This window comes from Botrytis byssoidea (assembly GCF_014898295.1).
Source record: "Botrytis byssoidea strain MUCL 94 chromosome Unknown BBYS_024, whole genome shotgun sequence".
Lineage (NCBI taxonomy): Eukaryota > Fungi > Ascomycota > Leotiomycetes > Helotiales > Sclerotiniaceae > Botrytis > Botrytis byssoidea.
In genome coordinates, this window is record NW_024065865.1 from 345,527 (window position 1) to 365,092 (window position 19,566).

The 19,566-nt window shown below is 43.4% G+C and overlaps 6 protein-coding genes across 6 annotated transcripts; 2 read left to right on the forward strand and 4 right to left on the reverse strand.

Annotated features, from left to right (window-relative positions):
• Positions 1-364: 364 nt before the first annotated feature.
• On the reverse strand, positions 365-1,486 carry EAE97_009875 (uncharacterized protein; the record flags this gene model as incomplete). Its single annotated transcript, XM_038880390.1, has 1 exon — positions 365-1,486. The coding sequence occupies one exon, from the start codon at positions 1,484-1,486 to the stop codon at positions 365-367; it is 1,122 nt and encodes a 373-aa protein (XP_038728757.1).
• Positions 1,487-4,809: 3,323 nt separating this feature from the next.
• On the reverse strand, positions 4,810-5,409 carry EAE97_009876 (uncharacterized protein; the record flags this gene model as incomplete). The annotated part of the gene is made up of 1 exon (XM_038880391.1): positions 4,810-5,409. One exon carries the CDS (start codon positions 5,407-5,409, stop codon positions 4,810-4,812), a length of 600 nt encoding a protein of 199 aa, XP_038728758.1.
• Positions 5,410-8,205: 2,796 nt separating this feature from the next.
• On the reverse strand, positions 8,206-9,066 carry EAE97_009877 (uncharacterized protein; the record flags this gene model as incomplete). The annotated part of the gene is made up of 1 exon (XM_038880392.1): positions 8,206-9,066. One exon carries the CDS (start codon positions 9,064-9,066, stop codon positions 8,206-8,208), a length of 861 nt encoding a protein of 286 aa, XP_038728759.1.
• Positions 9,067-12,495: 3,429 nt separating this feature from the next.
• EAE97_009878 (uncharacterized protein) lies at positions 12,496-14,423 on the reverse strand (the record flags this gene model as incomplete). Its single annotated transcript, XM_038880393.1, has 2 exons — positions 12,496-14,125; positions 14,176-14,423. The coding sequence occupies 2 exons, from the start codon at positions 14,421-14,423 to the stop codon at positions 12,496-12,498; spliced, it is 1,878 nt and encodes a 625-aa protein (XP_038728760.1).
• Positions 14,424-15,182: 759 nt separating this feature from the next.
• EAE97_009879 (uncharacterized protein) lies at positions 15,183-16,567 on the forward strand (the record flags this gene model as incomplete). Its single annotated transcript, XM_038880394.1, has 4 exons — positions 15,183-15,333; positions 15,392-15,845; positions 15,893-16,322; positions 16,376-16,567. The coding sequence occupies 4 exons, from the start codon at positions 15,183-15,185 to the stop codon at positions 16,565-16,567; spliced, it is 1,227 nt and encodes a 408-aa protein (XP_038728761.1).
• Positions 16,568-17,087: 520 nt separating this feature from the next.
• On the forward strand, positions 17,088-19,153 carry EAE97_009880 (uncharacterized protein). Its single transcript, XM_038880395.1, has 5 exons — positions 17,088-17,560; positions 17,684-17,725; positions 18,072-18,118; positions 18,213-18,391; positions 18,537-19,153. Exons 1-5 carry the CDS (start codon positions 17,436-17,438, stop codon positions 18,909-18,911), a joined length of 768 nt encoding a protein of 255 aa, XP_038728762.1. The 5' UTR covers positions 17,088-17,435; the 3' UTR covers positions 18,912-19,153.
• Positions 19,154-19,566: the final 413 nt, after the last annotated feature.

A 19,566-nucleotide genomic window follows, 5' to 3' on the forward strand; every position in this document is an offset into this window, starting at 1 on the left:
TAGTGTGTGTTTCTAACCTAGAGTCATTATCCACCCAAACCATCCGACCATTTCCGTTCCTTTCCTTCCAGGCTCGCGCCATTCTTATATGTACCGTGTGTCCTTTCCCATACCATTCCGTCCTATTCCCCCCTTTCCTTCATTTCTCTTTATTTTATAAGGGGTATTGTTTTCATCCATCCATAAGAAACCGCAAACCAATCCATACGCGTGTCGCAAACCAGACCAGATGTAAAGTGCAAAAGAGAAAAGAAAATACATGTCCAGTTCGTTGACCCGAAACTTTCGTTTTCAACCGTCAAACAATCAATCGCCCAAATCGCAAAGTCCAAGAAGAAGAATCCGATAAAAAAACCGCCATCCATCAATGATTCAAAGGATAAGGATGATACTTCCCATCATTGGGATACATATCATCATTCGCACTCCCTACACTCCCACCACTCAATCTTGATCCTCTCGTCCCCGCAACTCCAGCGCCAACATTAACAGGTACCTCCCCCCTAATATAAGGTACCTCATCTCTCTCTCTCCTTCCATAGCTACTCCCCATCGTCATACCCGGATATCCTTGTGGCGCACTCATATATCCACTCGGGGAAGTCCCATAGCTAACACTCGCTCTTCTTGCTCGTCCCGGAACCGCATTAGCTGCCATGGAGCTCAATGGCGTGAATGGGTTCTGCATTTTAGCCGTTGAAGGAGTACCCGAGTTGCGTTTCTCGCGCGAGGAGGGAAGATCTTCGTCTCTGCATCGAGAGCTGGGACTCATAGGATTAATATCCCTTTCATCGTCGCGATAGAGTGGAGAAGGAGGTGCATCCCTATAGCTTGTTCTTCGCTCTCTGGCCTGATGTTGTCCTCTAAGTCTTTCTTCTTCTTTCCTCCTAGCTTCCGAATCGCGTTCTTTTTCGCGGCGTGTCATGGGTGGCGTGTTTCTCTCAACTGTTACTGGAATTCTTTCTCCTCTTTCCTTCTTCTCAGGTGTAATCTTAACATCGACATCGGATCCACGGACTCGAATTCCATCACTCTCTTTTGCTTCTCGTCCGTCTTTGGCTCGAGATTTCTCTTTCTTCAGATCTTCAATTATACGGAGAGACTCATCTCTTTCACGACGGAGCTCTCGTTTCTCCCGATTGCTCTCTATCAATCTTTCTTCTAGATCGCCATTCTTCGATTCGAGAGATTTGACGCGTTCCTTGAGTGTACTGAGTACTTCATTCAGGGCATGAACATTTTGACTCTGCTGTGCGCGATCGGCGTCGGTATAGAAAGATGCTGAATTTACTGCTGCAGTAGCAGAATTGGAAGAGGAGGAACCGACTCCGGAATCAGAAGGGTGGCGTTGGTGAGAGAACGAGGGACGACGGGGTGTGGATGTGGGTTTAGATGTAATGGGTGGTGATGAAGGAGTTCCGCCGTGAACTGAAGATCCTTTGGTGGACGAAGTGTAGTGCACTTTCTTGACGGGCTTAGAAGACATGCTGAGGATGCTGTGTTTGTGTACAAAGGTACATTTATGTACCACTGTAACTATTTGTGTAACCTGAAAGGTTTGCTCCGAAGCAACTCGTACCAATCGTACGTTGTGTTTCTGACCCGAAGATATCAGATTGCGGTTGATAAATCAAATGAGAGCGGGAAAATAATTGGATAGCGGGTATGGGTATTGATGCGGTCGAAAGTAATCTATTCGTCGCTGATGTGAATGGATAAATAAGACCAATTCTATTCGAGAATATTCTTTGCAGGTAAGATAAATGTAGATGCAGATGTAGATGTAGATGGGAATCGAATCAATAAATATAAGGCTGAACAAGAAACACCTCTTTTTTATTCCTCATTCCTGGCCGGAAATTTATCAGATATATACTCCTATTCTACACCAATTTCCAAGCCATCCGATACATAGCCATATCATTACAATACCGTAGCCAACCTGCCCCATGAAAATGAACACAAGAAGGATCAATAAACATATGACTCTTCTTCGAAATCCGGTGTCTATTATCTATCGTTCTTGTGCTTAGCCTAGTACCTGCCTACAAAGCATCCGGGTTTCGAAACAACCATGTACCCTTTCTGCCTTGACTCGATTCGAGCTTCCAATCACAGCCTCAGTCCTGCTGGGGTATTTGACATTTCGCACTTTTCCTTCGCAGCTCATGGCGCAACCGGGGTGGAAAAGGGATGGTTTCCTAATGATCTCACCGAAGTGGATCCTGGCTGATCATCCCGTTGTGCATATTTCTGGCGTAAATCCAATCGCCAGATGATGTTTTGTTCATTCCTTCCTCTTTTTGTCATCTTCTAAGCATCTTATTACTCGGAGAAGACCCATTTGCCATTTCCGATGTCTCGAAATGGTAGTGTAAAGAAAGGGATGAGGAATGAAATTACTTTTTGGGCCCCCAAACTTACTGTATTTTCAACCCTTAGCTAGAATCCAAACATCCCAATTCCATGTCCGAATCATTCGTAAACCATCAAATGATGGTGACTCAGTCTCAAACATCCTTTCCTCAGCTATCTCCTCGTGGCTTTTTCCACGTCTAATCACGCTGATTGGTTAACGAACGATCGAGAAAATTCAAGCCCTTGTTCTGACAACCCATTTGACCCCAGGAAAGAGGCAGTGTTTAGATGTTTCTCTAGCCTTGTCTAAATCGTTTTCTTCTTTCGGGATTTTGAATTCGCAAGAATCGTTCGCAATTAGTCAAAAAACGCCAGGGCAGACCGCTAATAGGTTCTTCCAGGGATAAAATTTAGGCTGTGCCTATTCCTTGACATCAAATTCCTCGATTGTTAATCAATGAGTAGATTTTTAAGCACAACTTATTGGGTACCTCGAGTACTGTATACGGATTAGGTTAGAAATGCCCAATTCGGCAAAGGTCGGAATTATCTTATCTAGGGTGTTGAGAAAATAGGTGTCAAGGATAAGAATTAAAGTATTGTCAGTTGGGTCAACGTTGTACTTACAGATGCTAGTATTGTGGGTAGGACGGTTTGAAGTTGGAACACAAAGTTAAGAAGGCTTGAGCCTCAAAGAGTGGAAATTTTTCGTTTCTTACTTATTGGAAGGAAGGACGGAACAACGATATGAATAAGAGTAATGACAAAGTTATGTACGCATAAAATATCAAACAAGGAAATTGAAAAGTGGCATGCGAATTAGACAACATGTTGGTGCGTGAGGTGGTGATGCGGGGTGGCTGCATGAAGGGGTACATTTCGATTGAACAATTCATTGTTTTTTGTTTGTACATGCAAAAGCCCTCCCTCCAATACTTTCCAAATTACTCACACGGTATGCCTTCAATCGTTTCTCTTGCTCGACCAATCTTTGCATCCCCAATTTCTCATTTCCAACAATTAACCAACCATCCGTCCATAGCACGGGACTCTACATAAAAACACGTACAGTTTTTATGACTCTTCCCCCTCCTTTTCCCCTTTCGCACCCCCGTCCTGCCTATTTTTCACGTGTCAAAAGTCTCAATTGTCTTTTTGGATTTCACGAATCGATAGGCTATGGCGATGTAACCTATGCTAAGAGACCTAGACAGGAAACTAGCAAACTGCCGAGACGCGAGTTTGACGTCAAATATGCATCGATTAATGAAAGTGTGACGAGTGAAATGCATTTCTTATCGTTTATCGTTTATGAAAATTAGATGGAGGAATAATGACATGCTTTGAAGCTATTACTTGTACTCGGTGTGTGGTTCATTATATTTCCTGGATGGACGCTGGAAAATCGGCCACTGGAATGTCGACATGTGAATCAGAACAAGTTTCTGTAAAAACTAGAAGCTAACCCCACGATATCTATTCTTTTCTTTTTGTATGTATCTCTCCATGATTCTTTTCTGTACATCCATAGCCCATATATCAAACTGTCACATTACATAACCAGCAACTTCAAGCAGGGTCCCAAATCAACCCTAATTGACCCGTCTGTCCATGCCGTCAATGTGTAGAAGCCCGGAGGCAGAACTGTGCAACCCCTCTTGACCCCTCATCTGAACTCTAATGGTCATCCTTTTTTTTTCGCTTCCCTTTCGAGGCGACTCTTTTGGGTAGGGCACGGATACTCACATATCTTATACCATGAAATGGGTTGAGTACATTTGCATATGCCAATTAGCGAGAAGGGAAGTCATAAATTTTTGCATTCCAATTGTACATACATAAAGCCGCTGTGTATAGGATTTAAAACTAAAGGAAAAGCACCAATGAATAAGCGCCGATATCATTCGAGAACGTTCAATCATCTTTCCATCTCCATCATTCCATCTCCATCATTCAAGGGATCAAACCAACAGAAGTAGACTAAAAGCTGGCGACCAAGAATTAGACCAGTGTACAAGGGCAAGGGCAAGTGCAAGTGCAAGAAACTAAATTCAATACATCCATTTTGAAGAATAAAAAACAAGCAGACTAAATCTAAGCAGCTACAAGGTATCAAAATATCAAAGCATTCAACAGCATCGTGAATAAATCCTCCCCTCTTTTTTTGGTTGTTCTTCCTAAGGATCATTAGTCTGTGAGTGTTGGTGCATAGGTGTGGCGTATAGTACGTACATAGTATTCGCCGCACAAGAACGTTCTGTGGCCCTCTCTGGTACTGTCATTCCCAGTGCTTGGTATAAGTTAACGCCAAAAAAGTTCATGGACATCCGCCTCCTTGTCGTTGTCGTTGAAACGCAAAACATCAACATCTTCTTGGATGTTGAATCTGAAACCGTAAATCGTGAAATAGACTTGGCATCTAGAATCCAATATCGCAACTGGAAACCCCATTCAAACCCCCTCAACACGAAATCCCTTACTCACAATCCACCTCTTCAACTGACCCAACTTATTATCCTTCTCCGCCAACCACCGGTTCCTCTCACTAAGCTTATCATCCATAACTTTGAGTAACTCGCTCAACCTCTCGATCTCGCCAACTTTATCCTCAAGTCTTTCTTTCAACCCCCCTTCACTCAGAATTCCTCGCCCAGTCAAACCCCTTCTCATCAATCTAACTCTCTCCTCCAATTTCGCAACTGTTTCTTCAAGGTATTCGATATCTATACTCTTCTCTTCACTCTCTCTTCTCAGAATTTCTTTGTCTCCCTTGAGTACCTGCACGATATCTCGTAAAGCACTATTATCAGAAATCAGTTGCCAGTTCCTACTCTCTGCAATTGCCATTTCTGTTTTGAGTGATTCTGCAACAGCTTGTAGTTCAGCATTGCGATCTTCAAGATCGCTTGCTAATTCATGAACCATGGTGCGGGGTTGGGAAGTGGAGCGACGATGAGAATTTGAGTTTGAGTTTGAGCGGAAAATGATGCGTTCGTGGCCGTGACGATCGCGTTCGAAGAATCCGCGAGAGCGAGGACGATCGTAGGACATTTATATTATGAATTTTGATTTTGTGGTTTGGGAATTCTGGGATCAAATAGTAGACGAAGAAGGATATTTGATGTATCCCAGTGAATTGGTGAAAGTTGAGATGTGAGATTAACTGTATTTGACAACGACCAGATCTTGATGTGCTTAACGGGTCCTCATTTGAAAATTGATTGAAATGGCTGAATATGCAAGTAAGTATGACCTCCAGCTTCAGAAGCGCGTATATATGTATGTGTAGAAACAGTATTGGATGATGCACTTCTCGGATTGTTCAATAAGAAGGGAGAGGTTAACAATATATGTGTAGTTGCCTACATCAAGAGAGCTCACGCGCGTAGTAGACCAGGCATAGGCAAATTGCAAAATTTCTCTAGCACATCTCAAGAATATCGAATTTACGCACAGCCTTGTGAAACATCATGTGGCAAGACGATAATACTTTTGTCACAATCTGGATCCGAATAGAAACCCCAAAACAAGATTAACAAGGCTATGAAAACACGACAGAGGATTTCGGAATATTGTAGAAGAAATTCGCGGCTTCGGCGTCAATTCTTTTTCATGGATTGTGAAGGCCGAGATAGAGAAACGCCTCCTCGTTTGGATTACTTCATTTTGCATCTTATCCGATCTGATTCATGCCTGACAAAGCGATTTAGCCGTCTGTGTGTCATATGTAAGTCCATTTAATAGGAACTCCTCGCCACATCTTCAGTGAAACGTCTAAAATCAGGGACAAGGGACATGGTAAAGGAAAAAAGTCTCACTTGCCTTGTAGTGCCTATTCTCTTGTCAATTGTTCCACTGCCCCTCCATGCAGAAAATCATGCATACCCAACAATTGTCTCCTCCCCCATACAGAAACACAACTCCTGTCGTACAAAGCTTCCCAAAGTACGAGCCACTCAGCTGTCCAAGGATAAATGTTTCGCTCAGGGGATTTTACCCCTCCTGTAAACTTGCGGGAACCAAAGCTTTACCATATCCAATAACGCTTTTTCGATAACTTTGACTCAAAACGAAAAGTGTCAGAGCATAACCTGCTGTGTGACCAACTTTCGAGCCTCTCAACCACTACAATGTGGAGTGGCTGTGCGGCCCCCAAATATAAGGCTGAGGCATAATCATTTTCGAAAGACCCGATATCATTTGAACAATGTCTTGCAAAACAATTTCCCAGGGAAGCTTGGCTTCTCAAAGTGCAAAATGCTGATGTCAGATTTCCCATAGCATCATTCCACATTCAGAACTTTCCAAACTAGCCACTTCACGAGATAAATCCTAAATCTTTCAGCCACATGTTGGTCTTTCGTCACGATGCAATCGTAACGTTATTGGAGGAACATCTAATGGTTTGATGGCTTGAGAATATGGCTGGAAATGCGGCGAAGTCATCCAGACCCTGTCGCTGATAATGAACTCAGTGGCTGGAACAATGAAAAAACACACGGAAAAGGCATGGAAAACGTGGTATAGTGGAGCGGATCTCTGCAAGGCAGAGTTTGTGAAGGCTAGATGAATGCAACACTCGGATGTGATGATGATTAGAATTAGAATGTTTCGAAATATGTGATGACGCTTCCTATGCTAGGGAAGAGCTTTCATTTGACGTTGAGTGAGTGCGAGAACCATCGTTTGCTGGGAACTCGTTATATTGGGCACGAACCGATTCAATCAAACTCGCGGACCAAACGGTTGCCAAACAAAGAACATCTTGACATGCTAATTCTGCAAACGTGGGAGGTGGATGGATGGATGAGGCCGTACTCTTTTCTCAGCACGTCGGACACCAGTCCGAAAACTTGGCACAAGTCGCACGTGACTGAACAATAATTATGTACAAGCAAGGCACACGCAACGATTGCATAAATCCCTCAATGCACCGACAGCACAACAACGCAGACACGGGATTTTGAATCTTACATACATACATAAAATACTTCTTTTCCGATCACTCACCGGCTTCCCAGTGTGAAGATCTATCCCACTTGAACCTCGTATATGTCTAGCGGTCAAGCGGCTAGTTATGCAAAACAAACGCTGAGTCTCGGATGAGATGCGGTGATTCTGTATCCTATGCTATGCAGATTATTAATGGTTGCGCATTGTGGCGGCATCTTGTCATCCTATATACTGTAGGACTCTAGGAGATGCGGCCGCAAGCGGTCATCATGTAGACTGAAGCTTTCTTACAGAGGCTCGTCTTAGCATGCGGGGAAGCCAGCTAAAGCCATTAAAGCCGACCTTGTTACCGCTATTCCACATTACCAATGCCGGTACCTTGATGCGGGCTAAGAGCGTGCGGATTAGAAATAGTATGAATTTTGCCCAGATGGAGATTTTCGCAGCAGTTTTGCATATTAGTAGGCGGTGAGTCTATGTATCCTGTTTGTCCCCTGAAGTTTCCATCTAAAGTCTAAATGGCGAGTTCTCTTTTTACCCGGGTGCACGTGTAAGTTTGAGCAACGATACTCTTGATTGGACCAAGAAGCCAAAGGAGCTACGCGAGAATTTGTTAGGGAATCTCTGAGCTAAGATGTCAGAAGCATCAATGGAATTTTCGAGCGTTGAGCAGCCTCCAAGACCAAAAAGCACCTTGAAAACGATGTAGTTTCCAGTCTAATGCATCCTAAGATTTCTCGATATTTCATTTTAATATTTGCGGGGATCAAGTATTCTACAATCACCATGCTCTCAAAATATTGCTAGGAAGTGTAGATTTTACGATCCACTTGCAACAAAAATACTAACAAAACTTGATGCGCTCTAACAAGCATCTCGAGACACATGTATCGTTCAGACCTCCTTCAATCCATCCACCCACAGCTTCCTCACAAACCCCCAGTAAGCATCCTCACCTCCTTCGCCTCTGAACATTTGCGCATGCTTTCCTCCAACCATCTTGATCCTCTCAACCCTATACCCTTTCAGAGTACCTGCTTCTCCATGCTCTTCGACATCTTTCCACTCAATGACATCATCTTCCTCGCTATAGATATACCCCCTAGTAGCTTCCTTCCTTACCAGCCTCTCATCATTCAAACCCTCCAATGGTCCCCTCACCAAATCTCTCCACACCCAATGTGGACAAAAATGTACGATAAAGTACACTATTGATGCAGCTATAATCGCAACGACTGCTAGGGGTATATATAACAACCAAGGCAGTTTGGCTCCAGGCACATGGAGAAGCGCGTGCAAATCTCGCTTAAACCACGGAAGGGATGGACAAGAATCATATACGATGCTGGATATAGGAAGCGGTTTTCCTTTCAAAGATTGATATAACCCGGCAATTCCGTAAAATCGTTTAGCACCTCCATTGCTAATGCAATGGACTAATAACCTCGCCTCTTGATCTGATGATTCAGAAAATAAAGCATCAATAGCAGGAGCGGCGTCTTTTCGTCGTCGAGCTTCGGACTGGAGAAGAAACTGAGAAGTCTTCATAGTGCAGAGGACGATACGGGAGAGAGGGAAGAGATTGGTATAGTAGTTGGTGTAGTAGGAGATATGCTTTGGAGCGGCATTGTTCCAGCTGCAAAGAAGGATAGTTGATGGATCAGATGCAGGTGGTGCGGTGGTAGTGGTAGGTGAGTATAAATAGACGCAGGGTGATAGTCTATTGAAAGCAGAGAGGGGTTTTGGTTGTACCATTTTTGTTGCACTTGCCATCGCAATTGGAGATTCTAATACATCAAAAAAATTTGAACGAAGAATAGAAATGAAAGAGGATGAAATTTGCTGAATGATAAATCTTTCACTAAAAGTTTATATCATCCCGCGAATCCGCCGACTGGGCAAATGTGCAAAAAAACTTTTCAAAACCAGGCCAACCAAGACTGCCAACGCGGCACTCTTGCTCAGGGGATCCTCATGTTGAAGAATTGCGAATTTGTTGAGCAACGGGTTTGCCCTAGTTTGGTGACACTCCCGATACGTACGTATCGCCGGCTCGAAAGCGGGTCTTTTCTTGTCATACCGAGGTTCTTGGTTTTTGTTTCGGATGAAATGATATAAAAGTTCATCAAGGTCCAAACTTACATCGATGCCGACGATGGGATTACTATGACGGTCTGATTCGATCTTACTAGCCAAAAGTTAATCATTTTGAATATGGCCACGGAGTCATAAAGCTTTCTGCTGGCACAACACATTTTTCGAAAGCTGGATTTTTAGACATTGAAAAGAGGGCCATCCTCCGAGAATAAATCGAACTGGAATCTCACAAGGACGATGCAGAATCATCAAGCAATGTTGACTAAATCTCTACATTTAGAAAAAGTTGGTCATTGAACTGGGAAATGTCTAAAGCTTAAGTAAGTGATGACATAAGCAAGACACCAATTTCGTGGCCATTGAACGTCAAGTCAGCTCCAATGACAAAACAATCAGCTAGGACTCACATTTGCTTAGGGATGCAATCTGGTGGTTGTATCTATGGTCTCCTAGAAAATGGCCTATCTGGTATCTTGGGAGTTTAGATACAAGCCTGTCGCATACCCACACCGTCTGCCAATTTTATTCCGAATCTGTTTACATGCATGAGCCCTTGAAATGAAGCAGAAAGATGTTTAAAATGACACAATGAAGAGCAGCAAAATTCAGACGAGAAAATTCTATAGGAAGTACAGAGACTCCAATCAGGGCGCGACGACCTATCATATATCCATGCATGCACAATGACAGACGATAATTTCTCAGGTAGGGTATAAGTATACTACATGGTTATTGTTCTATATCGATGTAGCGTCCGAGGTATCGAACCATCCAGATGACTATTTCATGATCCTTTCCGTTCGTTCCTGACATCAATGAGGATTCTGGAATCGTATGCTTCCGCAGGAACATTTAATGTGAAGATGCACCTCAAATTTTGAAAGACTAGAGGGCTAGGTGGGGGGGCAATGTCGTCTTCGTAAGTAGAAGTTGATATTTCTTGATATTTAGGGGCCATAAATTAAAAAAAATTGGAGTCTCGGTCTAGTTGAGCAAAGAGAACATTTTGATCTGGATCTAGCATTATTGCTGAGTTATTGGGTATTCGCAAGGTTGTGAAGTCCTCACTAGGTATTGACTCTTCCAATTAACTGACTATCAGCCGAACCTGCATGGCTTCGTACTCGCAATAATTTCCAATTCCAAACTTTGATATTCGTTGCAATTCGCGTCCTTGCCGGGAATTGATCCACTCTTTAAAACGTAGACTTCAATTCACCTTTCAATGCAGAGTCTTTATATAGCACCCCGAAGATGTGCTTCCCAATCCGCAGAGATGGTTTAAGAGGACCCCGCACAGGATGGTGGTGAATGAATAACACAAGTCACACTACATTTTAAAGTCTTTACGAATGATTCACTTCCTACCTAGTCAAGACACACTCCTGAAGTATCAATAACTTCCATTCTCCCGTACTTATAAGCCAGGTCTTCTGCTCTCATAACCGGCCAATGAATCATCAATTTCGCAGCGAGTAGAAGACAAGGCTTCATAATCCACTTGTGCAAATCTGCCAACTAATTCCTCCCCCCGAAAGACCTTCTCAAATTATCCGCTTTTTTTTAGAATAAATATACATCTTTCAATGCCCGATGCAACAATAGGTAAGATAAAATGACAACAAATCATCGTCAATAAGAGCTCAAATGAAAAGACGACAGCATCGGTCCATCAACAGTGTTCACTGAATTTTCAATTTTTCACTGAGAATCCTGATATCTCTTAGTCAAACATTCTTAATCAGGACTACGAAAGATGATTCTGGCCGAAAGAACAATCTGTTCGTCGTACCCCATCAATCTCATGTTGAAAGAATTCCCATGTTATGTTGCAGTTTCCATATCCCGATTTTACAGCCCTTATATACTAGCGGAACGCACTCTAAACACTCCTTACTCCCCAAAGAATATCAAATTCACCTACCCCCCCCTTTCCCACTCCGCACCCACGAAACATCTAACGGGGCCCTCATCACAAGAAAAATAGCACAAGATGATTCACTACCAGCTACACACTGTGGGCAATCTTGTTTCTCATATGATTCCCTTAAAAAGGCTCATAAGATCCTCAATCCAGATGCAAACACTTCCGAAGTCAGACATATGATATACGAATGTAGGCTGTGGCTATTGATTCACGTTTCCTCTAACAATATGAAGACACTAATTTTGCCACTTCTTGGTCCCAGAGGAAACTCTACCTAGTGTTATTCAAAATTACCAGACGACAGTATGAGGTAAAACTGCAACAAGAATACCAATGACAACAAAAATATAACTAGATGACAAAAATTAAACTTATACATCAGATAATCGAGCACCCTCAGAGTCTACATACCATAACCAGTACAAAACTTTGCACCATCCTACAATTTTGGGCCGGGCCACATGATCATCGATTCGAACGTTTTCCACTTATTTGTCAACCTACAGAAAGAAACTAGAGGCGAATGAGTTATATAGGAGAAAAACTTCGCGTAGCATACGAACATGCCAGCTCCGGGATTGGGAGCTGAGAGCGGGAAGGAGTGTGAGAAGTTCAGGCAATGACACCGAGCAGATAAGAGCAGGTTATACATTGGCCGGTAGCCACTTCACATGACACGGTTCGCTTTGTTGAGCATAAGAGTTAAGTATGTCAATGAATGCATCCATAAGAAAAGGATCAATGAGTGATCTCAAAATTTTGCTACGTAATACTAGATCAGACACGTTACCCTATTTGGGGAGTCGTGTATTCGTATTATTGTCAAACCCTCCTACCGCCGCGGAATCAATACTTCCTAGCTCTCCCCTCTCGCCACCTCGTATGGCCTTGCGCGCATGCTTGTTAATTATGCTTCTTCTACACATAATCCCATCCCTTTGAGCTTCAGACCAAAATTGGACAAGCTGAGAATAAATCTAGGTGCTGTTTTGAATGTTATCCGTAGGCTTTTATAACTCTGAGGTATATTGATAGATACTTTCAGTGATGCATGGAAGTCTCGTGTTTCCGACGGTGGCTTATGTTTTCCATAGATTGGCGAACCATTGCTAACTACTCTTCAAGAATTTGTTGAACCATCATTCTGAATAAGGTGGTTTTCACTTGGGAGTTGATCCTGCAGGCGTGACTGGGGTTGATTTCGAAGAGTTCGCGGCTGAAGAAGATTTTGACGAGTCTGCGACTGGAATGTCCACACGAGCTCTTCCGCCTCCGTTTCTACCACCCCTCCTACCCATAGTTCCACCTCTACCGCCACGCGGAGCGGGATTAGCAGGTGACGGAGCAGGTGCTCTTGGGGCCGGACCAGCACGTGGTACAGGATTTGCGGTATTCCCCTTTCGTGGCATAACGTGAACGGTGCCTTGAGCCACGGAAACTGGATTCGCAGCCATTGCCTTCTTTAAACCTTCTGCATCTTCAAAATCGGCATATGCAAAGCCTTTCTTTTTGTCTATCTCAACCATGGAGACTTTGCCAAACTTCTCTAACGCTTCTTTTAGCAATGCTTCGGTCACACCTTGAGACGGATTGGCATGTTTGATGAAAGCTTGTCGGGAAATTTTGGATGAAACATCGACCTGAGCTTTTGACCCTCGGTTTGAAGTAGCCTGTTGAGATGGTACCGTAGCTGAAGTGGCTGGAGTAACTTTTGGAGTTGGCTTGGATTGAACTTGGGGAGTAGATGAAGGCTGAGAAGTGGCGGTACTTGGCCGTTGCTGGGGTCTTTGATTATCGGGCTTTCTTAGCAAAACCATAGGTGTGGTTGGGGCAGAAGTAGTGGTAGTTGATGGCTTATTGGTAGACGATTCGGTATTGTGATTTTGGTTACCTCTCCTAGATCTTCGGCCACCTGCTTGAGCGCTAGGCTGAGCGGGAGGAACTTTTGGACCTGTAGGTGTTGTAGGAGTAGCTGGGGAAGACGCGTTGTTGTTAGAATTTGTGGTGGGCTTTTCAGTAGACTCCGCCTTTACTGCACTAGCTGTATCGCGTTTGATGCGACGATGCGCCTGCGAAGGATTGAGTCCGAGATCACGTCGAAGCATACGAACGTGAGCAGCGACAACGGCTTGTCTTTCATTTGCAGGAATTTTAGAAGTATCAAGCTTAGGTACATTCTTTTCAGCTGTAGATTGAGAAGATGCGGAGGCTGCCGATAAGGTTGATGCAGCTGCTGTTCTCTTGCCAGCTTCCCTATTCAAAATCTTGACAGCTTCTTGTGTGGCCGCAACTTTGTCGGATTTGGATTCCTTGTTGGACTTCTTCCCATCACCTGTAGAATTCGATCCCTCACTCGTCTTGGACTTTGATGTTTCCTGCTTCTTTGCTGCTTTGGCTGCCGATTCCTTCGTTTTATTGGCCTTCTTGTCTTTCAAGAATTGAACCAAGGGAGTCACTGTGACTTTCTCGGCCTTGCCTGTTGGGGGATCTTCGCCCTCTGCGTCAACTTCTTTTGTAGTAACTGGATTGGCCAAACCTTCCAAAAATGCCATGAATTCTGGATCTTGATCGATTGTTCCAGCCCGGGCATCAGTACGACGTTTGAGACCTGCAGGGACTCTGCTGTAAGGCGCAAATTCTACAGTGGGTGGTCCAATAAGACAAGAATTTGTGTATGTATTTTTTGCATCTTCAAAACTCGATTTTCGCACAACGTCGGAGAATGGCAAAAGATGGTCACTATTGGTCAAGTGAAGATATGCTCGAGAGGGGCGTGATGGTTTGGAAGGGCTGTATGTGTTTGTAAGTAATGTCGGCGCAGTCTTCGCGGAAGAACATACTCTTTAGAATCCTTTCCTGGTTTGTATTGAAACCAATCAACCTTCCCTTGCCCTACCTTCCATTCGTCACCGAGTAATGAGCAGAATTCAGTCTCAGTCAATCCGGGAGCCAGTCTGCGCACAATGAGTTTCGTTTTGGAACTTGCTGGCTTGCTAGCAGATTGTTTGGATGCATTTCCCGATGTCTGAGTAGTTGTAAGAGAAAGAACACCATTGGTATTATTGCGGGATCCTGCTGTGGTAGCCATTCTGAATGGTAGTTGTATAACGGATGAAACTTTGAGGTCGACTTTCCATCAGATTATTGCGCCGAATGATCTGGGGCCTGTGGGTCCGAACAATTGATATTCACGTTCTCTAATCTGTACGGGCTCGCAGATTCATGAGAAGCACACTGATGTAAAGAATTGCGACGCCCATCTGTTGGAAAAGTCGCCAACTGACTTATATTATGTTTGTGCAAGTAGGCAATAGCATTATTATACTCGAATATGTGATTGCTGATAAGGTTAAAAACGTGGGGCATCAATTCTAAGGGAATGAATGCCCTTGGGTCGGAAAGCCTAACCACCGAGAATACGGTCACCATTCACATAATCTATGTCAACTTCTTCGGTTATAATACGATATCAGGCATAGCGCAGCATGATTCCAAGTACACTCTCAGATGAGGCAGTTGAAGAGGTATTCTATCAGGAGGATTACGAACAATCTCATCAAGACGATTACGACAACTCCCAGAAAGCCAATATCAACTTTCAAGAGGGCATTCAACAAACCAATTGCGACAATTCCAGAGTGAGAATTGTTGAAAAAGCATCCGTACCAACAAGATATACCTGCAAACTCGAGACGATTTTAGAAAACCCGGCACAGCTCAAAGAGGATTCAGGAACAGACTCAACTCTCCTAAAGTCGAGAAATTTTAGGTCACAATTTGATCCTACTTGTTCACCCATCCAAAAGGAAGCTCAAGACTTCGCCATCACCTTATCAGAATACACAATATGAGTCCTACGGTACCCCGCCCTGGAGCTGCGAAACTGGGACCTCGTTCCGGTCTGGAGGAGTGGTTAGCAGAGGCGAAACAATGTCATTATCTACCAGAGTGGGCAATGAAACAACTTTGTGAAATGGTAAAGGAGTGCTTGATGGAAGGTAATATCCTTCTGAATCATCATTTTGTATCTTCTCGTACTGATCCATCCCTCAACAGAGTCAAATATACAGCCTGTCGCAACCCCTGTTACCATTTGTGGTGATATCCATGGACAATTTTACGATTTACTTGAACTCTTCCGTATTGCTGGTGGTATGCCGGGCGAGACAAATGTTCAAGCCCCCACCACTGTGATCAACACGGATGCGCTCGAACCACCTACTGAAATTACAGATCCAAAATTGAAGAAGAAGATACGAAGTAGTGACAGTGGTGTGGAAAGCGCAAGTGGAGGCGATGATGATGATGACGATGATGAACCTCGAGGACGACCACGCACTGCAGGTGGATCAAATCGCAGTACGAGTTCTGGAGCAGATTCCGGGATTAATGTCAACAATAATCAAGTCTCTGGAAATGGGAACCAAAATTTTATCTTCTTGGGTGATTTCGTCGATAGAGGATATTTCAGTCTGGAAACTTTCACATTACTTATGTGCTTGAAAGCTACGTAAGTGAATCACTTCATTAAGTCTGACCCATTTCTAACGATATTAGATATCCTGATAAGATTACTCTTGTTCGCGGAAATCACGAATCTCGTCAAATCACGCAAGTATATGGGTTCTACGAAGAATGTCAACAAAAATACGGTAATGCTTCGGTTTGGAAATCTTGTTGTCAGGTTTTCGACTTCCTCGTGCTTGCAGCAGTTGTTGATGGAGAAGTTCTTTGCGTCCATGGTGGTTTGAGTCCAGAAATTCGTACTGTTGATCAAATCAGAGTTGTTGCACGTGCTCAAGAAATTCCTCATGAGGGTGCTTTCTGTGATTTGGTATGGAGTGATCCTGAGGATGTTGATACTTGGGCTGTTTCTCCTCGCGGGGCTGGATGGCTATTTGGAGACAAGGTTGCCAATGAATTCAATCATGTCAATGGTTTGAAGCTTATTGCTCGTGCTCATCAACTTGTCAATGAAGGATACAAGGTATGTTATTTTACCTGCTAAGATGAGAACAGAGATATGCTAACATTTTTCAGTATCATTTCGCACAAAAATCTGTCGTTACTGTCTGGTCAGCTCCTAACTACTGTTACCGATGTGGCAACGTCGCTTCAATTATGAACGTTGGAGAAGATCTCAATCCTAAATTCAGCATTTTCAGTGCCGTACCAGAAGATCAACGTGCAGTTCCAGCCGGTCGGAGAGGTGCTGGAGATTACTTCCTCTAATTATACCACGCGTTCTTTACTGTCGATACATTCTCCAACTTCAGAAGATGTATACTGGATATCCACTTAGGCGTTTGTTTTTTAAAGGTCGGCATTTTATGAAGGCGTCTGTTTGGTCACATTACCCCTGTACAAGATTAGTTGAATCTGGTTTCTGTCTTTTGTTTTTTTAAATCTAAATCGAGATGATGGGTTTGGCTCGGCCTGATCTGGCTATTTGACACGGAATAGGTGTGGAATGAAAGGTATCTATGGATCTTAGACCTTATGAGTGATGAGTTGATGAGAGATGGTTTAAGAAATGCATGGCATGGTATATGAAGCGTAGCATAAGCATATAAGATGATGATACGAATTCGAGTCGTTGCATTTTTAAATTTTCAAAGTCATAGCTTGTGGAAAACATGTGAAATTACAGGAATGGATCAGTTCACCGCCAAGCATGTAAAGCAAAGGGCCTCCAATTGAATATCTAGGAAATTCGGGGACTTTTGATGTGTCTATGCGTGGTGCTAATACCTACCTACCCCGCACAACCGCGTCGTTCTTACTCTGTGACTCAGGTTGATGGATGGATAGATGTGTCTCTTTTGTTCGACATCAATTGTATTGTTGGAAATTCTTTTGTTCGAATCTGACTTTCTCTTGTGTATGCACTTGTAGAATTGCATTATCTTTCTGAGGGAATCAATCGTATACATCACTCATCCTACTTACATATATACATATACATATACATATAAATTCCTCATCCATCTGACCGAAACCCTCGAATTTTCATTTACTCAATTGTCTTTGGCATTCTTCCTCTGTTCCTCAGTTTCGAAATACAAAGAACTAAAGAAAATAGAAGTCACAATCAAGAGAAATGGTCAAATACTTCCCATCCATCTCTCCAGAATTGGCGGATTGGGCCATGGCTCAACCGGTTTTCTTTACGGGGTCGGCGCCGACGTTTGGGAAGCATGTTAATCTCAGTCCGAAGGGGTTGCCGTGAGTGGTGTTTTTTTTTAAGTTGGTTTGTTTTCGGGGGGTTGTGGATGATGAAATGAGGGAGTTGGAAAGTAGAGAAGGAAAGAGGGAAGAGATAATGTTAACTGATATTTTGGTGATTAGCGATGCGACGTTTAAGATTCTGGGACCGAATAGTTGTGCTTAGTGAGTTTTTGCTTCATTTTAATGTTTCTTTTCCGCGTTGTTATGATATTGTTGGGGTTTGGGAGTGATGTGTTGATAAAGGACGTCGTCGAGGTGAAATATAGGATGATATTTCGGGTTTCGTGATGGGGAAGTGGGAAGTACGAACATCCGGAGCGCTGCCATGACGTGTGGCTGTAGTGGTCATCGATCTTGGTAGGACATGCCGTAATTGTCCTTCTTTTTACCGTCTGAAATCTGTATTGTGATGTTTCTTCTATTCGTCAATTTCATACACCTTTGGTATCGTCACTGTTGCTCTACGCGGACTTCCAGTTTTGGGATGACAGTTCTGATGCTCTCACAGTATCGATGCAACCGGTTCGGGAGTCGAGACTATTAGCCATATCTATGGTTCGTCCATTCATATCCCTTACTCTCTACCTTGTCCTCCTCCCACAATAACCTAATTCCCTACTTTTCCATCTCCACACTAACTTCCTCCAAGAGAACAGTCGCGTAACAATCATGTTCTGTTCTTTCACCTCTACTCCCCGCATCATGCGATTTTTCTGCACGGGACATGTAGTTGAATGGAATACACCCGAATTCGCACCTCTACTGGCTAAAATAGGAAATTCGAATGTGGATGGTGCGAGAGCTGTGATCTTGTTGGATGTTTGGAAGGTATGTTTTCTTTTTTCTTCCCTTGATTCTCATGAATGCATCTTATGATTCAGCGCAACAGAATTCTGCTCTTGACTTCAAGAAATAGAGTGTTCGAGACAAATGGGAGACATCCAAAAGAAAAGATTATTGACAGGAACCTCAGGTCCAGACTTCTTGCGGCTACGGCGTCCCCCTCCTCACACCGCTTCCTGTTCAAATTGATGATCCGTCCTCCGGTCCCTGGACCTATCGCAAAACTCTCGGGCACTGGGCCGGTCAAAAAGTAGAGAAAAACGAGATGCAGAATTACCAATTGTTGAACAACAGTTACTCACATGATGCGCTACCTGGATTGAAGAGTGCACGGAAACAGAGACTGGGGAATAGTGTTATAAGAGTCAAAGTTGATGAAACAATGTTTTGGGGGAAGAGAATTGTGAAGGGGGAATGGAGAGGTGTGATCTTGGGGGTATTGATGGGTTTGTTGATGGCGTTGTTAATGAGTGTATGGGGCAATGAGGAGGACTCGAAAGTGTAGTAGGAAGAGTAACAGAGGTCAGAGAGATGATGGGGAATTTGACGGGGAGAAATCATTTGGAAGTTGAGCTCTGAGGGAACAAAGTCGCTATACTTCCCTTTTCTTTAGTTTCGATCACTTCTGAAGCCCGATTTGGACGTAGTAAATATAACTCGATACACAGGTGATCTTACATAGAAAATTTGCTCAAGGTTCAAAATTGTATATCGATCGTAGACACAAGTCCTTCCGTCTGCCGGTACCCATGATAGAATAGACAAGATGTAACCTTCCACGCGTCACCAACCAACAATCTAATCTCCTCATCCCTTGAAGCCTTACCTCTTTCCTTCCACACCATCTCATCTTCCCCAGATCTTGCAAACGGTATCTCATAAGCACACCGTCATTTCCCATTTTCATCCCTTCCCATCGCAATTTTAAAATTGTCCGGGGATGGTGGCGTTGGTCAAGCTTTTTCGCCAAGCATTGCTTATTTGTTTATTTGGAACAATTTTTGTCTGGGATTTCGCCCATGTTTGTTCAATTTTGATTCAGATAGGTTTTTTGAATATTGATTGATTGGCGATGCTAGGCCTTATACTCGAAGACATGCAAGCCCACGATGAAAAAGGGTGCGGAGTTGCTGATACTTTCTGAATACGGTATCAAACTA